Below are 22838 nucleotides of genomic sequence, written 5' to 3'. Positions count from 1 at the left end.
ATCTAATAATTTAGTATTTAATAATTTAGTATATTATACTAAATATATAATGTATTATGTTACGTATTTATGTATATATTCAAGAATATACAAGCAGTGCTGTAAATATGTCGTATACGGGTTACCAGTGGAATAACATATTAGATTACATTTGGAATACAATTATTTGCATTAAAGTTAACTTTAGACAGCTTAAGTAGCTACTTAAGAATTTATTTACATTAATGTTTTATGTTCTATAAATAAATTTAAACCATGGAAGATATGGTTTTAATATCTTTTCAATATAAAATATATAATAACATGCTTTTTTTGTAATTTTAACATACATGACAAACGAATTTCAATTACATTAATTATTTTAACTGTCTTTTCTAAACTGACTCAGAATAATGTCTAAAATAGTAGCACCAATAGACTAACTTAAAAATATACATTGCACTTCCTCACGCCTCTCTGATATTAGAGACAAATTCTTAACATTTATGGAATAATATTTTAACAAAAACAAAAAAAAAACATTTACAGCAACTGCTTTCTATTCTTACAATATATATAACAAATACAATTAGTAGGAAAGCGCTGATGGTGATCTGGAACCCACTGTAAAGTCCTTATACACAGAAAACACGGAAATCTGTAAAGGAAAATACATCAAATTAATTTAACAGAATCATATATTAAGAGTGGAAAGAGATCGTTAAAAAAATATTTTGATAGACATTAAAATCTGTGGACTTGTTTCCAAACTATCACAACTGCAATTATAGAGGATAATTGTTAGTTTAATAATAAACTAACAAATTCAAACTACCCATATATAAAAAGTAGGCGCTTATATGAATAACAACAAGAAATTATCACGAAAACCCCATCCTCTTCCCCTTCCATCTCCCCCACTCATGTAATCTTATGCATTCTTTCATGTTATATGCTTACAGGTCCTACTGGGTTACAACACAATCACAGAAACAATTCTGTACGCAGAGCACATTTTACAACAAAAGCAAAAAAATAAATAAATAAAAGATCTAAATATGCACATGTTAAGATAATGGAGGTAAAAAATATAAACAAATTAATTATTAATCAATATTCGAATAATAATAGATAGACATACGATGAGATTGACATTTAATCGGGATCATTTTAAATATGTTTCTTAAATGCACGATATTAATATATTATTAATATATTACTGATATATATATTTTTCTAGTATTATTTGACATAACTACATATTTAGATTAGGTATTCAAGTACAGTCGGGTCTACGTCTACACTTTTACTATGCGGTCTTACGACCGAAAAAGATACAAAGAAATATTCCAAGAATTGGATAATGGAAGATATGGTATGGAAACTAATACTAAATTAGACTGTGTCTATGTACATTGGTACATCTGCACTAATGACATGCTAAGAGACCTTAGAATAGATCCGGTCAAAAAATACATAAGGGACAAAGCTCTGAAGCTATATACGAAAACCGACAGGATGCCCTACTTAGCACTATCTAGTCTCAGAGTAATCACTAACCGCACGGGGCAGTACGCAGATCTTAGATCAATCATTTAATAATCACGAAGATTATGAGGAATACTCAAATTAGTCAGTGAGATAGGTGGGACTCTGTAAAAACCCCCCAGCCATCATAGAGTAAAAGTGCACAGATGCACAAACTCGGAAAATGCTCAACATAACATATGTACATTAATATGATTCCAGCTTTTGCAATAGTTGTCGATGTATTCATTAGACAAAGATATAGATTGATAAGGTGAAAGATTAGATTACTCATTTATGTGCTATTTATTTGATATGCACATTGATCTGTGAGGAATGCAAAAACAACTGCTTAATAGAAACTGATTCTGATCTTTTAAAAAATGAATTTTAGATGTCGCTTAGAAATGAAAAGTATGCATTATTGCTATAATGAGAGTAAAGTAATATTTGTAAATTATACAATGAATTATGAAATTTCAATTAAGTTGAATATAATAGGAAAAACGCATCATGAGGGTATTCCGTAGCAACAGAATAGCAATGACTCACTTCAACAGTACTTGCAATGTTGAACGCAAGTACGTTATTAACTTATATCAATTAAGATATTAAAAGCAAAAAGTAAATTACTTCTGATAATTAAAGTAATTTGATAAGCTTCAGCACTTGTTGCTGTATCTAACTTATCAAAATAGATAGTTCGTAAAATGATACGCCTAGGATGGTAGCGTATAATTTTTTTAATTTAGTTTCTAAACCACATTTGCAAAAACCACTTATTTTTTTATTATCAAATAAGAAACATTAATGAGAATCAGTATCAACTTCTGGTACAAAGACTTTTCATAACAAAAATATAAAAGATCTTAAAATTTTGTGATCGTTTTTAACTTTCAGCTCATAGTTTATCCTCTATTCTATGATCTAAACTATGTTTTTTCTTCAAATTTAATTCCATTATGTATACATCCCAAACAATCAATTCCCACATCACAAATTATTTTTCTACACCCAACACAAATAGTCATTCGTATACATACTTTGTCCTTCAATTGCTGACATAACTTCAGACCAGCAGTAAACATTAACAACACCTCATTTAGCCACTGCACGGATGTTTCTGCCTGGCATGAGTCGAACTTCATTGTGCCTTGTATATTTGTGAGTTGATACACGGCAATAATTAGTTTATGGCCTTGCAAATAAAAGCTGACAGCCAAGTCTTCCGATAAGTTTGGAGCTAATGATTTCTATTGAAAATAGAATATTATAAAAAAAACTGTTTCTAAAGTGTAAATTACAAAAACAAACCATATTTCGTGATTTGATTAATTCATCTATGGGTTTCTTCTTAGGTATAACTAAACTTGTACGACCGCGTGTCAGCGCTTCAAGAATATTTCCAACCACATGCAGCACTTCATCAGAGGTTCTAAATATGATTGCACATTTAATAGAATTTAGTTTCTACTATAATTTAGAGTTTTAAGCACTTACTTGAAATGATACGAATCATCCACGTCATCGATATGATTGATTGCTTGCTGCAAATGATTGGCTGCATCTTGGATTTGTTGCAGTTTCCACGGTGAGTCTTGAGTGATTGACGTGCGTTGCACTTGATTAGGTGCTTTGGATAATTTAAAACTGATGTCCTACAATAACAAAGTATATATTATTTTTTCTATTCACATATGTATATTTTTTAAAAATATGTTTGGAATACTTACTGCCCTAGTTATGCTGTCCCCGGTAAGAGTGACAATTGCCTTTAGCTGATCTGGTGCTACAGAGAGTATGAATTTCTCCGTCTTCTTGCCTTCATTTTCATAGAGTGGCACAGGAAAACGATGGGCGCATTCAATCAATGTAGTGCGTAGCTGTTTTAATATACCATGCACTTCCTCCCGCAGCACCCATTCAAACTCAATTTGCTACAATTCATTAAAAATATTCAATTTTAATCTCAATCATTTCTAAAATATTTAACATTTTCACTTACTAAATTCCTAGCCTCCTCCCTTTCAGCGTCCAACATCATCACTGTTCGTTTTCCTTTTTTTATCTTTTCTGTTGTGTTATTTTCTTCGCCATCTGATTCAGGCAAAGCAGGTAAGTAGCGCTGCTGTCGACGGTTTGTGTTTGTGCTACGCTGTCGTTCAATTGGCACATAAGACCAATTGGCACTGTAAAAAATGTATGAAAGTTTCGTTAAGTTTTATGTTACTAAATAATATGTATGGATATAGAAATGTTATTTATTTTTATGTTTTTCAATAAAACGAATATTGTTAATGATTTGAAAATACAATATATTAATATTGGTTTCATAATATATTAATACTCCCAAATTGAATATAAAGTCTTACATAAAAAATTAAAAGATTTGTATATAATAACATATAAGAGAAAAGTAATTATTAGCTTATAGTTTAGTCTCCAATTTGTACGACACAGCTACTATATAACAATTAAATACATAAAGTCTCAATATCGAATTTACAATATTACATCGGAGTAGTGGTTTTGTACCCAATCACACTTGAACTCATTTAATGACTTACTGGGATTTTGCAATTAGTTTTATACCAGTGTATTACTGCAAAAAAAAATACTCGACAAAATGACACAATTATCCTTATTTAGCACAAAATTGAACTTAATTCTGAGGTCACCTTAATGTGCTTATGTATTAAATAAAAAAAACAGAAAATGTAATATCGAATTACATTGAAAAAAAAGGAATAGATTTCGAATGAATGAAAGTTAACAATGTAAATGAGAGACTAACAACTGCAATAATAAATAAAAACAGATACGTTATATCTAGTTCAACCATTATTTTTCTATATACATTACCGCATAAAACCAGTTGTTACTGGTTTTATGTATGCACATAAACTTGTCTATAACAAATAAGTGAATATATTTCGAATAAATTGAATGTCAGAACCCAAAAACGAGTAAAACGATTTAAAAGGAGATATAAGAACAATCAAACAAGTAAACCTTTAGTGATTTACAACCTATGTAGTTTTCTGAAAATCTGTAGACTTCAGTATCTTTAATTGATTTTATAGAGTTCATTTGTTGCTAACGCAATTTTACTCATGTGTGACATTGTATTTGTCCCTGGCTTTCAGTTAATTAATAGCTGGTTCCTTTACGTTTTTTATTTAGCTTGCTAAATTTATGTTTAATTGCTAAATTCTGAATAGAAAATTTATATGTATATATTATAATTAGAGCATATGTTGCCAAAAGTTTTAAAATTACTTCCAAAAAATTATGTGTACATAAACTGACAACAGCTGATTCAAATTGAAGAATTATTTAATACATTAATACTTTAACATATTAGCAATTTATAACGACTTAGCATAGTAAACAGAAATTGTCAAAAGGCCAAGCGTTTTCTATTGGTCTAGATATACACCCAATTCTCTTAAAATTGTTGCTTAAAATTAAATATAATAGCCCATGCATGGTTATTGAAATTTTTAATATAATTGAGCACAAGGCCAGTGTAAACAACTCACCACACATGACATTCAAAAATCATATGTGCGTCATTTTGTTTATTATATTTGACACGCTTATGCTAAAGGGTTAAAGTTTTTCTGTCACGTGATTAGTGGTACCGTTTTAGGTACTGCTTATTTAATTGATTTGCGTTTAATTGTCAACAATTCAAAAAACGAAATGATTTAGCGATAGATAGCACCTTACAGAATTGATAGCAAACTAAATAAAATGTATATAAATTATGCTTAGACATATTTACGTACATATATGCATGCATGTGTATAATTAGATAAGGATCCAAACAAATAAAATTTAATTGTATTTTCAATGTTAATATAAATTCAGCTCACATTATTTATTGTTAAGAAAAACTACTTAAGACCAATAAAATTTGTATGGAGCGGTTAATGACTATTGATTATTGTTAATTTCAAAGTAATAATTTTTGAGAAGTCATAATTATATTTTACATCCAATCAAATGTTGCATATTAATAAAGTCTAAACCAAATGTAATTAACTGCTAGATTCCTAAACCAGTACACAATTTTTGGAATAAATTTTTTCGATTTTTTATATCTGAATACCCCCAATCTTTAAATAGCTTTTGAGTTGGACTTTTCAACACAGATTTTTTAAAAGAGAAGAATGCTACGTTGTTGTTGTATTCCGCTAATGCTTTGTTTTCACTATGTCATTTTAAATGACAATTATAATTGACTGTCGTGTCAAATGAGTTTTCATTGCATGACAAGAATACGAATATGACATCATATGACTACCCGTTTTCATTTCACTGACAATATTTGACATTGAAAATGACATAGTGAAAACGAGGCATTACAGATAATAAAGCTTCTTTGTGATCCTGTTTTGAATTGCCAAACCAAACTTTCAGTTACGGTCCAAATCAATATTTGTGAGAGAAAGCTTCTTTGTGCAAGAAAAAGCATCTTGAAAGTTTTTCCTGAATTGTATGCTTAGTTTGGACATGCATATGTTTCAGTCATTTATACCTGTGGTTCGAATGTAATTTACCATAATTAGTCGATTTCACACTTGAAATTTAAATTTCAAAACTGATATAAATATGGATTAAGTCAGCAAAATTGATGACTTAAGCGTTTCGTTGGTCAGTATTGAAACTTCAGTTAATTCTGAAAATCGGCCCAAATTAGTCAAATTGCATTTCAAAGAATTATAGGGAAGTTTAGTGGAACATTCGTTAGTATATCCGTTAATTCCTACATTATTATTTTATATCCAAATTTTTGAAAATGTCGGTTTTAAGGAGTTTTAATAAATATATATGTAATCTAAATTAGTTGTTCTATAATCAATTTCCCTGTCAAAAACACCGTATAACGTATTGCAGATTGTTGAGTATTCCTTTTCGCTTTTAAAGTTCTATTGAAGTAATCAATGTGATACAGTGATTTAACAAGGGGGCTTGTAACAGGGATAAAACGCCATATATACTATTTCTTGCAATCCAATCGGATTTTTTAGTGTAATTGTTGAACATTATACGTATTTACATAACACATGAGCCATCTTAAGCATTTTCAATTGGTGAACCTAGATTTAATCTCGATTTGATCTCTTGGGAAACATTTGATTAGACAGTCAAACGTTTCCGAATCGAACGTTTTTATTGTAACATAACATTTTTGCAGTGATGTTAGTAGACCTATATTTTTTATAAGCACATATGCTGATTCAAATCACACTTTATCTGTGAAGGCATTTAAAATAGATTTTGATTTTAGAGTAATCTTCCTACTCCAGCAAAACATCTAGAGTATTGTAAATTAATCTCGAGTGTTATACATGTTCTCTCAGATTTACTAAGCAATTGAAAAAGTTACCCCAGATTTTCCAATCTAAAATGGCATTAGTTTTATTTGTTGTTTTTATACACCGACATTAATCATTTTGACTTAATTCTCTTTAAACTCGTGGATTCCCCGTTTATACTTCTGATATCTTAATTAATATCACACACCTTATATCTTTTGCCTCGCGAGTGCTATACGCTTGACACACACACACACGATATATATTCCAGTAAATAACAAAATTAGATTATTTTTTTAATAACTTTTTTTATCATTGTTAACATCGCATAAAATTAAATACACTAAGTTATATTTGTTTTAGAATTATTAATAGATTAATTGGTTTTTATCACAGCGAGTAAATAATTTTTATAGTTTAAGTTGAGTAATACAAATATCTAAAAAAAAATTATTACACCTGCGTCTTTATTATTTCAAAAGCCCACGTTTCGTAATGGATTTCTTTTATCAGTGGAGGAAAATTAATATAAATTTTCCATTATTAAATTAATTTTTGGAAGAGAAAACGCTTAGCTACTTAGCACTTACATTAAGTTCCATAAGGAAGAATGTATTGGCATACCTACTATTGCTGGGCATATCTGCGACACTCCCGGATTTTTTCAATCCTATAGTATCGCTCAGATCGGCGCGATAATTTAAATAAGGTAAGCGAAACATTAACGCTACTCGACGACAACTACGACAACAACAACAACAACAACAATGAGAACAACAACAACAAAGACGAAAACGACGAACGAAGAACGAAGAACGACCGACGATGAGATACTAAATTTGCCTCCAAACTTTTTTCGATAGTAACCGCAGCACCGCAATGACCAACAACCGCGCGAATTGAAGTATTAACTGCCACTTAACACCAGTTAACACCTAATCACCGAAATGGCAACTGCACGTTGAAAGCAGTCGTTCCCCTCCACATGCGCCACCATCCAGATCGTGACTGTGACGTCTCACGCCTGATAAATTTTTATCAAAAGAGCAATTACAATACAAAATCTCTGCACTTTCACGAGGAATGCCAAATATAATAAATTTATATGTAAATATATATATTATATATATATATATATTGATATACTGTAAAGATAAATATTTAAATAAATAAAATATTGTAAACAAATGCATTAAATAAATTTTGTGCAAATTGTATTTTTTTGGTAATTAGTCAAATAAAAAAAAACAAAAATAAAAAAATTAATATAATTAAAAATTCGAAACACGAAAAATAAAAAATATTTATTAATTTTTATTTAATTTACAAAAATTTTACACAAAACTGAATTGTCATTTTGAAATGGAGCAGTGCACCTCAGTTCAGAAGTGCATCCAATGATGAAAAAATCTCATAAAAAAATGTTAGAAAAATATTTTTTTTTGTGAGTAATTAAAATCTTTGTTTATTGTGTGTATGTGAGTATGTGTGTGTGTTGTGTGTTTGTATGTATGTGTTTATGTTTATATGTGTTGGCGTTGATATGCATGTGTCAGTTTGTTTATTTGTGTTTATTTGTGTTGAAATGATTTCCAAAATAAAAATTCAAAAATTTATTCTCCGGTCATCATCTCCATGAATTCTGTAAATAGAAAAAAAACAAGAAAACAAAAATAAATTATAAATAATTTTTTTTTATAGTAATTTGATATAAAAATTCAAACAAATAATTAAAAACAACAGCGTGTGTATGTGTGTTTGCGAGTTCGAAAATGTGTTGTGTGGCAAGTTTTTCGAACTGTGCGAAAACAACTGCAAAGACGCAACGGCTACATCAAATCAAAAATAATAAAAAAAAAAAAAATTGAATTTAAAAAAAAAATGTAATAAAAATCATTTTTAATTAACAAGTGAAGCATTCAACGCCAAACCAATAAATTTCCATAGACTTTGCGATGATTTCTCGCTTAGTTTTTATTAGTTGAGAATATTATTTAATAACATTTACTGCAACGGGACGCGTGGCAGTGAAGCGGTATGTGAAGAGTTGATCTATAAATTGGGTGGCAGGCAAAATTATATTCTCCTTAATTGTCTACAGATTTTGTTGCAATTTTCACATTAAAATCATTTTATTTATACTTTTCAGTACACTAGATACAGGCCGCGAGATATACACTTGAGGTTTTTAACACCTAAACTAATTTGTTGTCAGATATGTCATTTGTTATTCCCCCCACCCACAAAGACATTATTTTATTAAATAAATCGAAAACAGATTTTTTTTTCTAATTTCGAAATAATTTATAGAACAATATAAGAAAAAATATATGGGTTTCTTATTCACCTATAGAATGTGGTGTTACATTTTTTTTTTCTAATAATCTATTGCTAAAACATATTAACGTGAGCAAATAACATAATCTATTAACATCATCTATAGACTTCACTTAACATAATAATGATAATAAATGGGTAAATCGCGAGAAGCTAGCGGAATCTAATATCAAAAATATTCAGAGTTTCTTAAATCACGGATTGACAGTGTCAATCCAAACGCTTCAATAATCTCGAGAAGCTAACGGAATCTAATATCAAAAACATTCAGAGTTTCTTAAACCACGCGGATTGAAACTATCCATCCAAACAACCGATTGAACAGTTAATTACGAGAATTGGATATCAATAACGGCGGGTTCATTAAGTGCACTTGCGGAACCAGTACCCAGTCACCACTTAAAACTACCAACATTAACGCTGGCTGTAACTGATTACAATAAATTAAAATCAAGAGAGTATAGATCGCACTGATTGGAAAAGCCAATATTAAACAACCGACTAAATAGTTGATAACGAGTATGTGGTATCTATAATGGTGAGAAAGCACTAATTGCACTTAAGAACCGAAACACCAGTTGAACAATCCAACATTAACGTTAGCATAAACCTATTATTATAAATTAATATATCACTTATTTGGGAATTAAGAATTCAAGTTGCACATTTCGATTGATTACGAGTATAATTAACAAAATGTATAATTTTGTTTTTGTTTTTTTTTTAACTTCACTCTACACATTAGATTTCCGATTAGATCTGATATAAACCAATTTTGTCTGACACAAACCAATTAAGTCTAAAATAAAACAAGTAGGTTTGATCATTTATTTCGTTAAATAACTTTAATTAAAAAAATTAATTATTCTAAATAGATCTAACAGTATGATTGCGATGCTGTAAAGAATCTATTCTATGTGAATGAAACTCCTAAAATATTAAACATTATCGGTAATCAGAGCTATCAATACTAATGGATATGTGAACACTAACTTTTGTTTCGATGAATAATTTAAAACTATCGAAATGTAGTGTAATCAACGAATGCTAAGAATCAGTTGGACAGAGCATGTCACAAATTTAATAAGGAAAGGAAAAAGAAATATTGGAGGTAGTTAAATACCAAAAACTGGAATAGTTCGGTGATATCTTTGAGCAGTCAGAAAAATGTGGTCTACCCAAGTTGGCGATTGAAGGCAGGATTGAAGAAAGATGTGGCTCTAGTGGATGACGGATATTAAGGCTTAAAAATCTACTACAATTTTACTATAAATTAAAGTACGGAATCGCTTTTTGCTTAGCTATTAGCAAAACTAAAATATTAAAAAATATAGAAGTATAAAATACATAGAAAACACTTTTAGGGTTTTCTAACTATCTGATTTACCGGTTTAGTAAAAAAAATTAATAATAAATAAACACTTAGTCGTAAGCTTGGTCTGATGAAGTGATAAATAATAATCCAGTCAAGGCGTAAAGAGGGGTTTTGAAGATACCTCGAGTTAATAAAAAGTAAAAGTGCTTAAGTGTACTGGCTCAAATAGCTTCAACATAAATAAATAGAATTTAAATAAATAGGAAATAAAATAAATTAAACTAGTTCTGCAATTATAAATGCAAAAAATCAGAGTGCCTTAAAATGGGTCTAAGTGGCAGACTTGAGCTCAAATAATGGTCTGTTATAAATCATGTAGAGACTTGGTTTAAAAAATTATATTGCTTAAACTAAAAATCAATGTACCAGCTAATTATTATTTGAAAGTCATATGTATTATAAGGCACCATCTGAGATTCTCTAATTTAAAGTTGAAAATCCTCTTATCGACAGAATTCGTAGAAGTCCACCATTCATAAAGACATTGATCTATCGGATTTTTCTCAGTGAAGGTTTTACTGTTCAAATTATATCAACTACAACTGTGCTTTATCAAATAAAATTATTACCAACACTCAATCTTATATATGTATAAAAACTAAACTCAATAATCTGTATGGTTCCTTTATTTATTTTAAATTAGTCTGTATGGTTTATTTATTTATAAGCACATTTGCAAATTTCAACGATGATAACAAAAGCACTTTTAAATCTTAAAATTTTATTAATGAGAGAAAAATTTTATCGCACCGGAAAAATCTTTTCCGAAGTCAATAAATTAAGTAGAATGCATCTCTCCACGTAACACATACTAAATACCTGCATAATTAACTCTCACAACCTTGCTTTTATATACAATTTAATATATATGGTTTTATAAACAACAATAAAGACTTTCTATTCGTGGGCGATAATCTGATAGGAATTTTGATATGATGTGATCGTGATAAAAATTCCATCAGCAAAATTATGACAAATGTGTGGGATTAAAAATCTGTTCCATGACAAACCGTACATCGTAAATAAAAATGTAATAATAGAATAGTATATCAGATAGATAAACCGTTATAAGATTTATAAATAGTTATTGATTATATCTCATATATGTTGATTTAAATTAAATAATCATATAAGACATTAAATGGCGTAAAAAGATATGGAAATTCGTATATGTATTCTAAAGTTGCAATAGAATAAGTAATATTGCTTAGACTTCTACCGAAATATCTACTATACACATATTTATATTTCACTTCAATTCTATATAGTTTGTTAAGATTATATTTTTTGTCACTGCAAGCATTAATTCAAAATTAGTAATAATAATAACTCACCATCAAAATCAACAGTGCCGGAACGATCAGAATCGATTTCTTCAATCATAATGTCCAATTCTTGTTCTGTCAATTGATCATCAAGTTCTTTGAGAATTTCTCTCAAGCAGGTGGTTGGAATGAAACCATTGCCTTGTTTATCGTACAAACGGAAGGCTTCACGTAATTCTTTTTGCATGGCTTCAGCATCTTCCTCAACAATGAATTTGGCAGCCAGTTGTACGAATTCACCGAATTCCAAGCGTCCAGACTCTGTGAGGAATAAGGACACGTATAAGAAATATGATAGTCTTTTATAATATAAATTAACTTACTGTCTTCATCAACTTCTTCAATGAGTTCTTCTAAGATTTTCTTATCGAAGGGTTGACCCATAAGACGCAAGATATCGGCAACCATTTCAGTTGGAATACTACCAGTTTTTTGGTGATCGAAACTGTTAAAGGCCTTTTGGAGCACTAAAAATATTACAATTATTATTATCATTTCAAAAAAATACGATGAAAAAGGACTTTACCAGCAATTTGCTCAGGAGTAAGATCTTCATCCTAAAGTTGCAAAAAAATAAAAAAAAAATATTGCTATAATATTGTATGTCTCCAGTAATCCAGTAATAGATTTCGAAAACTTACAACAATGGCGGAACTCATGTTTGTGTATTTTTTGTTCTGATTTTTTCAACAACCGATCACCGAATGCTTCTGCTTTCGTTTTCCAACTGTGAAAGCACTGCAAATTCCAAAATTTCATTGACCATCTTCTTGGCCGCACATCACACATACTTCCACACGATTTCTTTATGACTTTAGACGTTTTCACTGCTGCGTCTTCCGATACTCACAGCTCACACAATTCAATTTTTTATTGTTTCGTATGGAAAAAACTGTAAACTTATAAAAGTGGCGATTTTATTCGCGTATAGTGGATTGCAAACTGCCTCGCTTCTCCTACGCCTTTGCATTAAGCATTCATTCACTCGATCGATGCTCGGAAGCATTTGTTAACTGTTTGCGCTACTATAAAATAATGATGCCATACTCCGTATCCACATCTGCACATTTACTGTGTAGGCCTATTACGGCCGAAATAAACTGTGAAACAACAAATACGAGAACACCACAAATCTAGAGACGAGTGTGTGCTCAGAATATGTGCAGATGCATCTCACTCGTATTTCAAGAAAAGTGTTTATATTATCACTTTTATGTAGAGGAATATGAAGAAGAGAATAAATTTGAATTTCCTTTGATCTGCTTATATGTAGAGTACATCCATTTTTTATAGTAATACTAAAAATTAAACAGGTGCCCCAAAATTATAAGGAATTTGATACTTACAAAAACTTTTTTTTATTGATGGATTGTTACATTTGACCTCAGAAAACTGTAGTTCCTAGCAGACACTTGGAATTTTAAAAATTTGTATGGATGACTCTTAAGGAACTTAAGAATACAAAAATTTAGCGTTAATGGTGGTAGCTGAATGAAATAAAATAATTAATTAACATTGAAAACACAATTAGCAGAACTAATAAGTAAAAAAAATGAATGTATAAAAACCGACATTCAAGGAAGGAATAAAAGAGTTCACGTCCTTCAACAGCGACTGATTTTACGTTACGGATGGCAAACCTTCTGCATAACCGAAACTTAAAGTCCTAATAATAGGACTCACTGTACGTAGTATTAGTTCATTACCCATCGGATGTCAGGTAACTATGCAATGTAGAAACTGTGCCACAATTTGGAGTAAGAACGACTAGGAATGTGGTATCATTTTCCAAGTTAAATAAGATTAGACACATTAACTTGTTTACGCATTCCCAGGACCTCAGGATAAAAAGAATAAAAGCAGAAATAAAATAAAAGTGTCGTTAGAATTAAGGCTAAGAAGAAAAATACTTTCTATAGAAATCCAATCACAAGCATTTTCGAGTTAAAAATATTTTTGAAATTAAAATAACTGATTCGGAAGAGTCAGCGTGTTACATTGCATAGACAGGATTGCACCAAAGTGTGTTTTAGTATAAAAAATTCTCTTTTCAAGTCTATCAACACCAAGTCCGACTCTTATCCCAATAGTTGCTTTTTAGACTTAAGAACGACTAGTGTAAACTTAAGTTTTGTAAGTTTTTCAGGGATTGTTTGAACCTTAAGTCGGGTTACAACATTAAAGACAAAAGATTGTGAGCACAGAAACCCTAAATAATAATAGGTATTTATGATCAACAGAACAAATGATATATACAGAACAAATGGAAATGATTTGTAGTTAGAGAGGTATTTATATTGATAATATGGGGAATATTTTATCATCATAGTCACAGAAGATTTGTTGGTATTTATATTGATAACATGGGGAATATTTTATCATCATAGTCACAGAAGATTTGCATTTGCAGTAAAAAATTGAAATTTTTTTAATTTTAAAATTATTTTATTTTATTTTGACGTCAGTTATGACGGTAGTGACTGACTAGTTAACTTGTTAGAAACTATTATATTTCATAGAGAGATTTGGAGCAGTAGTGACTACAATAACAAAAATTTTTTAATATTTTGAGTTTTTGACTGACCTTAGTACTTGCAGTCTCAAAAAATTATTTGCGAATAATTAAATATAATAAATAATTCCAAGACTTCTAAAAATTGTTATTTGGCAATACTCGAAACACCTAGATGTTCAGCCAAAAATTCAATTAATTAAAATATTGAACAAATTTTATTGTTGTAGTTTACTACTGTTCGAAACCTTTCTATAAAACAATTTTATTAATCCAAATATTGCTTATTTTCCGATGACCTAAAGATATATTTCGGAGAGGAACTTTATTTCTCTATAGTTATATTCCAAGATTTTCTCTCTAAAACCTAAGGCAGATATATTCCACAGTCCTCTTCTTTAAGTCAACAAAAAAAGCGTTGCAGAGATCCGAACATACATATGATAATCTCATAGAGTAGTGTCAATCTGCATTGTGGATATATTGTTATGTTAGATCATGTAAGATGTGTGTATGCTAACGACGTCATACCAAAATATAACACCAGTGCTCGACAGAAATATTTGGATTCAGTAAAAATTGAAATCTAACTTTTCATCCGTTATCTTACAAATAACTTGATTCGTCTATAAAAACGTAATATACTTGGAAATTAATTCAGGTATAAACATATGCTTGAATATATAGTAGAGAATATACTACATAAAGTATATAGTCTAGAATGTTTTATGTGCAATCATAGAATATTTTATTTACAATATTCTTTCTATATTTCTCAAAAGTATATCAATTTGTAAGTGGAAGGAAAAAAACATTATTATAAATATTGGGTTTCATGTTAGAACAAATCATTGCTGAAAGGACAATTGTACACAGCGACTTGCGAGATCTATTTTCTATTAAGATCTGTATTCAACTAAAAGTAAATAATACATAAATTAATCTTTGACTATAATTAATGTTACATTTTATTGCTTCTTAAAAATAGAATAAAATACATATTGAAGAATTTATCATTCAGGTCCAATTCTTATTTTTGAAATATACAATAAATCATTATATATTAAAAAATTTTAAGTCATCTAAATTTTAATTTTATTTCGGATTTAACCATATTGCACTTACTTATTTATGCAGCTTGTTGGCTGCTAAATCCTCATTTGAACTTAACAAACTGGAGCTACTTATGGCGTTATTGAGTAAAGCAGTTAGCGTAGCATGGGAGGAACTCAAAGTACTGGCTTTCGGTTTAACTTGCAACTGCACATCGACGGTGGCATTGTCATTTGCAACGATAGGCAAAGTTGCAGATAAGCTGCTGACATTTGCATTATTAGGAATAGTTTCCGTTGTCCCGGTGGTATTATTGTTCACACCTTGAAGTAGAGCATTTCTTAGGTGGCTGTTGCTTTGCATTGTGCCCACAGAAAAGGAATTTGTTATTAAACCACGACTTTTAATGTTCAAATCTACGAAAAATATTTTCATCTTTTGTATCATAAATTCGGGAACAGTGAATTTATGCATGCAGTTCAAGTTGACGTTTGGTTTGTTGCGATATACGTCATTAGTCTGTTGCAGGCGGCAGACTTCATCGTGAATAAGAAACAGAAAACGAGAATTACGATTTTGTTGTGAAATGATATTTTGTGAAGTTAACCATTCGCGATCTTCGCCATCCGGTAAGTAACGTATCAACTCCGGATGTTTGCTTGCTAGACGCTCTTTACCATCAGTACCAAAACCAAATGCTTGATTGGCTTGTACATCGAGCACGAATTTGGTTGCCGTTGATATGTGTGCAGTATTCCAAAATATTTGCCGACGTGCTGGGGTCACAGTAACAGGTTTTGCTGGAACGCGTGTTGGTTGTGTTTGTACTGGTGGAGCACGATTTGTTGCCGTTGTTGTTGTTGCTGCTGCAGCTTGTAATTGTGTTGTCACAGTCACCGTAGTTGGCAACAACTTTTTAGAGAGCTCATTTAAGCCAATTGGTTTTGCTGCTGGACGTTTGAGGGTCATACGCATCGTTTGGTCTGGTGTTGCTGCCTGTGTGTTGCTTAAAGCGACAGGTTGTTTTACACGAAAAGCATTATATTGCGCTTTTGAGTTCTCCAGCAATGCACAAGACATTTTCTGCAACTATAATGGAGTGAACGTAAGAAAAATATATGCAGATTATATCAAATGCAAGTACATACCACATCATCCGACAAAGAATTTTGACCCATATTACTCTTAATGTTATTGCAAGCAGGCTTAAAATAGTTCTGTAAATAAAAAAAGTAATAGGTGTATTTACAATATATGGTAATCTGAATTATATAGTAAGTGGATATAATTTTTCAATTTCACCATAGTGATATGTTTTGAATACAACTTACTTCAATAAAGCGCTTCACAATTCCATCAATTTCCTTGTCAAATGCGTTTTGTACAGATATGCGTAGCAGTTCCAGAGAACGTACAGCACTCTCTGCATTTGAACTGCTTGTTGCCCCAGGACAACTTAAACGCTGCCGTAGACGTTTTAACATATTTTCAGCCATTTGAGGCGTTGTTACAAATTTCTATATGTTTTAAATAAAAAATGAATATTAAGATATATATTAATCGAATTAAACAACAAAAGAGTTACCACATTTTCATTTGCCATTGAAGCGACACCGTCAAATTTTCCTGTTGGTGGACTAGCCACACTCGTAACCATTGAATGCGTTGTTTGATTGGAACAATTTGAATCGTCTGATGAAGAATGGAGGCCAGCGGGTGATCTATTAGCGTCTGTTGTAGAAGCGGAGGCAGGTTCACTTAAAATTTTCCAACTTCGCTGTATAACCATTTTTGTTTCTGTGATATATTTATATTTTTTATTTCCCCTCTGGAGCTAAGTGTATAAATTTTTGAGATTTGAGAGCAAGTCTGAGTGTAATCTGAAATTGTTAAATATTAGTACAAATTTTTAGAGTTTATCAAAATGTCTTACTTTGCTTAATTGTGGAATTATTCTGTTATATTAAAAGTTTCAACAAAAGGTTTCTAAAAGAAATATATTTTTGTGTTGCATTGCGCAGATGCAAAAATCCTTTTGAAAGCAAAAACCCACCCTCCCACATCCAGGCGAGCAATACTATTTATTTTCCCTCCAATTCTAAACTACGTTCAGCTGCTAACATTTCTTCCAAACTGTCCAACTCCATACCACCTGTTGTACATATATCGTTTGGCACTAATTCTACCGAACTATCTACCTCGATGTCACTTGTTTCACTCATTTCTATTAGAAGTGAAGCATCCATAGGTTCAGACTTTAATTTCTCGTTATTTCTTTTAATTTTTTTCATTTCGTTTTCATTCAGAAAATGCATATATTGAGTTGCTCCTATATAATCCGTAGGTTTTTTGTACCTTATGCTGCTTGGAATACCTAGCACATCAGTTATCATATAAGGAAACAACCAACACATTAGCGGTGTGCGCTCGAAGACGTAACTCGACTCTTTATGATAAAAAACGAAACCGTCCAATTTTGGCTTATTATCAGGCCAGTATGGAAAGCGTTTCACTGTCTCTTCAACACTATCGATATATGCGAAGTCATATTTATCTAGTAAAACAATTTTCTTGCCTCCTTTATCATTGTCCAAGTCAATTTCATAATCTTGAAAACGCGATTTCAACCAGAAGAACCGGAACTGCGCTTCACAGTTAACCAAATCATTAGTACCGAATGCCAACATATCTATGACATAAATTGTGTTATCTGCTCTGCTGTATACGCAGTCGACAACGGTCCCGCTTCCTGGCTTCATCAAATCACCAGGAAATCGTGTATGCAATATACAACACAGTTTACCGCGTTTGGTATAGATTCTAGTGCATGCGCCTTCAGCAATAAGTATGCAACGCTGTCCTTTTGGGTACGGCATTATCAGCCAATTCTGTAAATCACTAGGTCGCTGCCACAACCACTCCGAATCCATTGGCCTTATTTTTGTAAACTCCTTATTCCGCCGGCTGTCAAAATAACGCTTCGGCAATTCAATTTCTTCTGCAATGTCAACATTTGAAATTTGACGATGTTCGTCTTGTAGGGCAGTTCGAAGGCGCTTCTGCTCCTGTAACTGCTTATTGCGTCTCTCTTCCTGCAGGTCTTCATTCCGTAAACTTTTTTTATATAAATCGCTATGCATTTTCAATTATTTTGCAGCACATTTGCGAATAACAGAAATTGTCAAATCAATGCGGTCGAAGAGGATGCCACGCAATTTATTTTAGCTTTGAAATGTCATTCAATAGGGTTGCCACCCAGTTAAAATACGTTTTATTTGGCAAATTGTTGTGTGAATCAAATCTATCACACCAAGTATAGGGAATGAGAAGATATCATATAGGCAAAATAATTTTATTAAAAAAAATGTATTCAAACAAACAAGAAGAACGAATTTATTAAAATGTTGTTTTATAAAAATAAATAATATGCACTAAAGTTTTTTCATTTTATGCGTTTTCCTGATTAAATAATTAATTTCTGTAAGCAACAGAAAACTACATATTACTTGCTTCCAATTCAAATATAAATAAACAAAAGCTCGTTTAGGATTCAGAAGTTTCTGACACATAAAAGCTCTTTCGCATGCATAAATCAACTTATGCCAATGGATACGACCACATCTTCCTTTAACGAATATGAATTCATTTAGTCGCAGTAAGAACGTAAGAACATTTTTCCTTTCAGAGTTGTAAAAAAACAGCATTAAGTCTGGTTGGAAAAAAATGTACAGGTGCACAAGTATACAATATGATATAAATTTAATTAATTAATTAATATCTATAATAGAAAACAAAATGAATAATAGAAGAGCAATGGTAAACATTTTTTATCTTATTGTTTTGATATATTGCTTTTTGTTATTATTTTGATAAGTTATTTATGATAATCAAAAAAATTTTCACGTATTATAAACTGAACATATACACGAATAAATTACGAAATGATATTCAACCCAAATATAACCTTCTATGAATATATATAAGCATAAGTATATCTATATGATAAGTTTTAAAATTAAAAATCTGAGAATGTTATTTATATAAAGTATTTATATTGATATCTAAATATGAACATAGAAATGTTTTTACAAATAAAACGAACTTATTAATAGCTTCCATAAACGAGTCTCGAATTTTATAGCCACTGCACCGAGTCACTGCGCTGTGAATATCGTACAATAAGAACAAGCATGAAACAGCTGATTTCTAAACATGAACAAAACATCAAAATTATTTTGGCCTTTGATAATAACACCAAAAAATGCAGTTATTAAACATGTGCAAGGAATTTCTCGCAGTCAAAAGGTAACAAAGTACTTCTAAATGTTTTGGGTAAATTAATATTTGTGTTTAATACAGTTGATGACAGATTTGGGCTTAATAAGACCGGCAAACAATGGCACATTTCACATAATGCCGCTGGCACAACGTTCGCTGGACAAATGCATCGCTTTAGTTCACAAACAAATGAGGGAAATTGATGGACAGCACATCACGTTACCTGTGTTGACAGCAGCTAAACTATGGCAGAAAACCGGACGCTTGGACAATGATATTGATGAATTTTACATGTTACGTGATCGTCACGGTAAGCAGTTTTTATTGAGTCCAGTAAGTATTTGTGTTACTAATTTTCACTCGCCTTCGTTAGTGTCAATGTTGATTTATAGACACATGAAGAAGCCATAACAGCTATGTTAGCGACAACAGCGCCTATATCATACCGTCAACTACCACTACGTTTATATCAAATTGGACCAAAGTTTCGAGATGAACTAAAAGCACGCTTCGGACTTATGCGTGCAAAAGAGTTCCTTATGAAGGATATGTACACCTTTGATAGCACACAAGAAGAAGCACGAGATACTTATGAACAAGTAATTGGAGCTTATAGTGCTCTGTTTAAACGCTTGCAGGTTCCATTCGAAAAAGGTTTGTGTTGCGGTCTTTTGCAATGTAATGAACATTAATTATTTATTAATTTTATTAAATAGTTGAAGCTGCTACTGGTATGATGGGAGGCAAACTCTCGCATGAATTCCATTATATATCCGATACGGGAGAAGATATTATTAATCGCTGTAATAGCTGTGGACATGCCACTAATGCTGAAGTTGAAAACACAGAGAAGACCTGCAAACAATGTTCAAGCTCAGATTTAAAAGAAATGCGTGGCATCGAAGTTGGTCATGCGTTCCTGTTAGGCGATAAGTATTCTCAACCGTTAGGTGCCACATTTTTACCAAACAAAGGCAAATCTACGCCGTTAGTTATGGGTTGTTACGGTATTGGCATTACGCGCTTAGTTGCTGCATCGCTCGAAGTGCTTTCAACGGAAACTGAATTGCGTTGGCCAAGTCTGCTAGCACCATTTGATGTTTGTATTATCAGTCCAAAGCAAGGTAGCAAAGAGCAACAAGCGGGTGAGGCAATTGAAGCGGAATTGAGTAAGTCGTTGCAGGACATATGTAGTGAAGATGTGCTTTATGAAGATCGTAAGAACATGACCATTGGCAAGCGACTTATGGACTCTAAAAAGTAATTAAATTAGTTTGCTCTTTTTGGTTTCATCATATGTTATTTATGTATATGTTTACAGAATGGGTTATCCATTAATTGTGGTCATTGGCAGTAAAAGCTTAGACGCTCAACCAAAACTAGAAGTTCATAGAGGTGATAAAGTTATGGAATTGGAACCAAATGAAGTTTTGAACTATATAAAAGACTACAAAAAGGAAAAGTTAAGCATTTAAACAAATTAATTATCTTTTTAAATAAAGCATTTATTTAAAGCGGAGCCGATTTCTTATAATTATATTATATATTAGTAAATATTATATTATATTAGTAAATACAATAATATGAATTAAAGCAATTATCAACCCATTGTTAATTATACATATGTTGAAGATATACCTTTTTCGATGAAGTTGTGGTGAGTAGTAATGGTACTTGTAGTGTATAAGTTTGGTATATTCTATAGGCGAAAAAGATGTCAGCGCTAATAAATCTGATTGAAATGTATGATGATATACACTCTAATTTGACATACAGTGCAAATATAAAAATACTTGAGATGGGTTCTATCATTGGAAAAGATAGTTTGGCATTCCATTTCCTGAATATTTCAAGTGCATCTGAGGGATTTTCTGAAGTTTTTTTAGGCATAACTTCTGTATTTTTTATGTATAAGTGTAGTGGCAGGAATCGTGTATGTGATTAGATATTTGGGATAATAGTTCGAAGATGATTTTGAACATCCTGGTACACATATCGAGTGGTTGCACCATCATCTGATATGATGTAGTTGCTTAATTAGCGCAACTCTCTTGGTATTACAAACCAACTTCTTCAACAATTTCAGTTAAGCTGTCAGTTCTAGCTTGGATAATCCCCCTCTTCAATAAAAGTAACATTATATCATCGGCATTAATTGGTTCTGAAATATTCAGTGAACTCATCCAAATTAAATAAAATGATCAGAATATAGGAGGAAAAGAAATTTCTAAACTACTGGTTTAATAATTTTGGGCTAACGTCAATAAAATAATTACTCATTCCAGGAAAGGAAATAACAAATACGGAACTTTCGCTAAGAATAGTAGACTTAAGGATTCTGTCTGGTTGCTTTACAGGCCGCTGCAACGTGTGGGATCATTTAAATTGATTTGATCTCTCCGATTCTGATGTTTGTCACTTTTGTGACATGGAAAGCTAACTGTGTCTGGCACCACTAAGGTGGCATTATTATGGCTTCATATTAATTAGTGTTACATAGGGTTAAAATCGAAGGCTAAAGTGCATTCCAGCTTATTTCATTGATCAGTAGCATCTGCTAAGGCTAATCAATTTGTGGGAGGTTTTTATTTCTCTAATAAATTGTCCTTGGCGTATTACGAGTAATTAAATATAAATTGTCAATAAAGAGTAGAAATGATCATATTTAGAACCAGTAGTTTTCATTTTTTTAAGTGGAGTTTATTAAACACTGATAGCTATAAATTTATTTCTCTTTAAAACATATGTCCCCGGCAGCTTATGCTCCTTTTTATGGTAGATTAATCGTTTTATTTCCTTTTCAATAAATAAACACTCTCAAATTTTTAACTGAGTTACACTAAAGATATCTTCCACTATTTTTCAATAAGTTAAGTATAACGAAATCGGACATAAAATTGAAATGTACATCAGATTAGTCAGTTCATACATGAAGTAAGTAGAGTCAAACAAAAATTTAGATTAAATCAGTGTAATCTATTTTTTCTATAAAGAAAATAACATTTTTAACCTGCTCAATCTAATTCTCATAGATGAAATTTAGATGAGAGTATGGAAGGGTATACCGTTCTTCGTTAAGATAGTAGATGATAGTAGATACTGATCCTCTTACTAAATAGAGGATCACA

The 22838-nt window shown here is 31.2% G+C and overlaps 5 protein-coding genes across 8 annotated transcripts; 1 reads left to right on the top strand and 4 right to left on the bottom strand.

The window, feature by feature from the left end:
- Positions 1 to 312: 312 nt before the first annotated feature.
- LOC119681792 (protein rogdi) lies at positions 313 to 7803 on the bottom strand. Of its 3 annotated transcripts, none has more exons than XM_038071281.1 (7): positions 7421 to 7803; positions 3512 to 3695; positions 3240 to 3443; positions 3007 to 3164; positions 2821 to 2941; positions 2550 to 2759; positions 313 to 637 (listed from the first exon to the last, which is right to left on the bottom strand). In XM_038071281.1, exons 1-7 carry the CDS (start codon positions 7450 to 7452, stop codon positions 569 to 571), a joined length of 978 nt encoding a protein of 325 aa, XP_037927209.1. In that variant the 5' UTR covers positions 7453 to 7803; the 3' UTR covers positions 313 to 568. The 3 variants fall into 3 exon arrangements, with proteins under 3 accessions (XP_037927209.1, XP_037954732.1, XP_037930761.1); XM_038098804.1 differs by having other exon boundaries at positions 7455 to 7802; XM_038074833.1 differs by lacking the exon at positions 7421 to 7803 and adding an exon at positions 4369 to 4398.
- Positions 7804 to 8126: 323 nt separating this feature from the next.
- Positions 8127 to 12617, bottom strand: LOC119668193 (troponin C). The gene is made up of 5 exons (XM_038077634.1): positions 12509 to 12617; positions 12394 to 12424; positions 12191 to 12334; positions 11877 to 12128; positions 8127 to 8472 (listed from the first exon to the last, which is right to left on the bottom strand). The coding sequence occupies exons 1-5, from the start codon at positions 12524 to 12526 to the stop codon at positions 8444 to 8446; spliced, it is 474 nt and encodes a 157-aa protein (XP_037933562.1). The 5' UTR covers positions 12527 to 12617; the 3' UTR covers positions 8127 to 8443.
- Positions 12618 to 15363: 2746 nt separating this feature from the next.
- On the bottom strand, positions 15364 to 17517 carry LOC119669467 (deoxynucleotidyltransferase terminal-interacting protein 1). 2 transcript variants are annotated; one of them, XM_038079365.1, is made up of 5 exons: positions 17366 to 17517; positions 17018 to 17312; positions 16764 to 16949; positions 16581 to 16649; positions 15364 to 16521 (listed from the first exon to the last, which is right to left on the bottom strand). In XM_038079365.1, exons 2-5 carry the CDS (start codon positions 17219 to 17221, stop codon positions 15505 to 15507), a joined length of 1476 nt encoding a protein of 491 aa, XP_037935293.1. In that variant the 5' UTR covers positions 17222 to 17312; positions 17366 to 17517; the 3' UTR covers positions 15364 to 15504. The 2 variants fall into 2 exon arrangements, with proteins under 2 accessions (XP_037935293.1, XP_037935294.1); XM_038079366.1 differs by having other exon boundaries at positions 17021 to 17312.
- Positions 17514 to 18572, bottom strand: LOC119677599 (snurportin-1). The gene has a single exon (XM_038089010.1). The coding sequence runs from the start codon at positions 18570 to 18572 to the stop codon at positions 17514 to 17516; it is 1059 nt and encodes a 352-aa protein (XP_037944938.1).
- Positions 18573 to 19571: 999 nt separating this feature from the next.
- On the top strand, positions 19572 to 21224 carry LOC119668422 (probable proline--tRNA ligase, mitochondrial). Its single transcript, XM_038077921.1, has 5 exons — positions 19572 to 19737; positions 19792 to 20043; positions 20103 to 20364; positions 20427 to 20970; positions 21032 to 21224. Exons 1-5 carry the CDS (start codon positions 19645 to 19647, stop codon positions 21183 to 21185), a joined length of 1305 nt encoding a protein of 434 aa, XP_037933849.1. The 5' UTR covers positions 19572 to 19644; the 3' UTR covers positions 21186 to 21224.
- The last annotated feature ends 1614 nt before the right edge of the window (positions 21225 to 22838 follow it).

The sequence above is a fragment of the Teleopsis dalmanni genome, chromosome 1, assembly GCF_002237135.1.
Source record: "Teleopsis dalmanni isolate 2A chromosome 1, ASM223713v2, whole genome shotgun sequence".
In the NCBI taxonomy this organism is placed as follows: Eukaryota; Metazoa; Arthropoda; class Insecta; order Diptera; family Diopsidae; genus Teleopsis; species Teleopsis dalmanni.
This window is presented reverse-complemented; position numbering and strand designations above follow the sequence as displayed.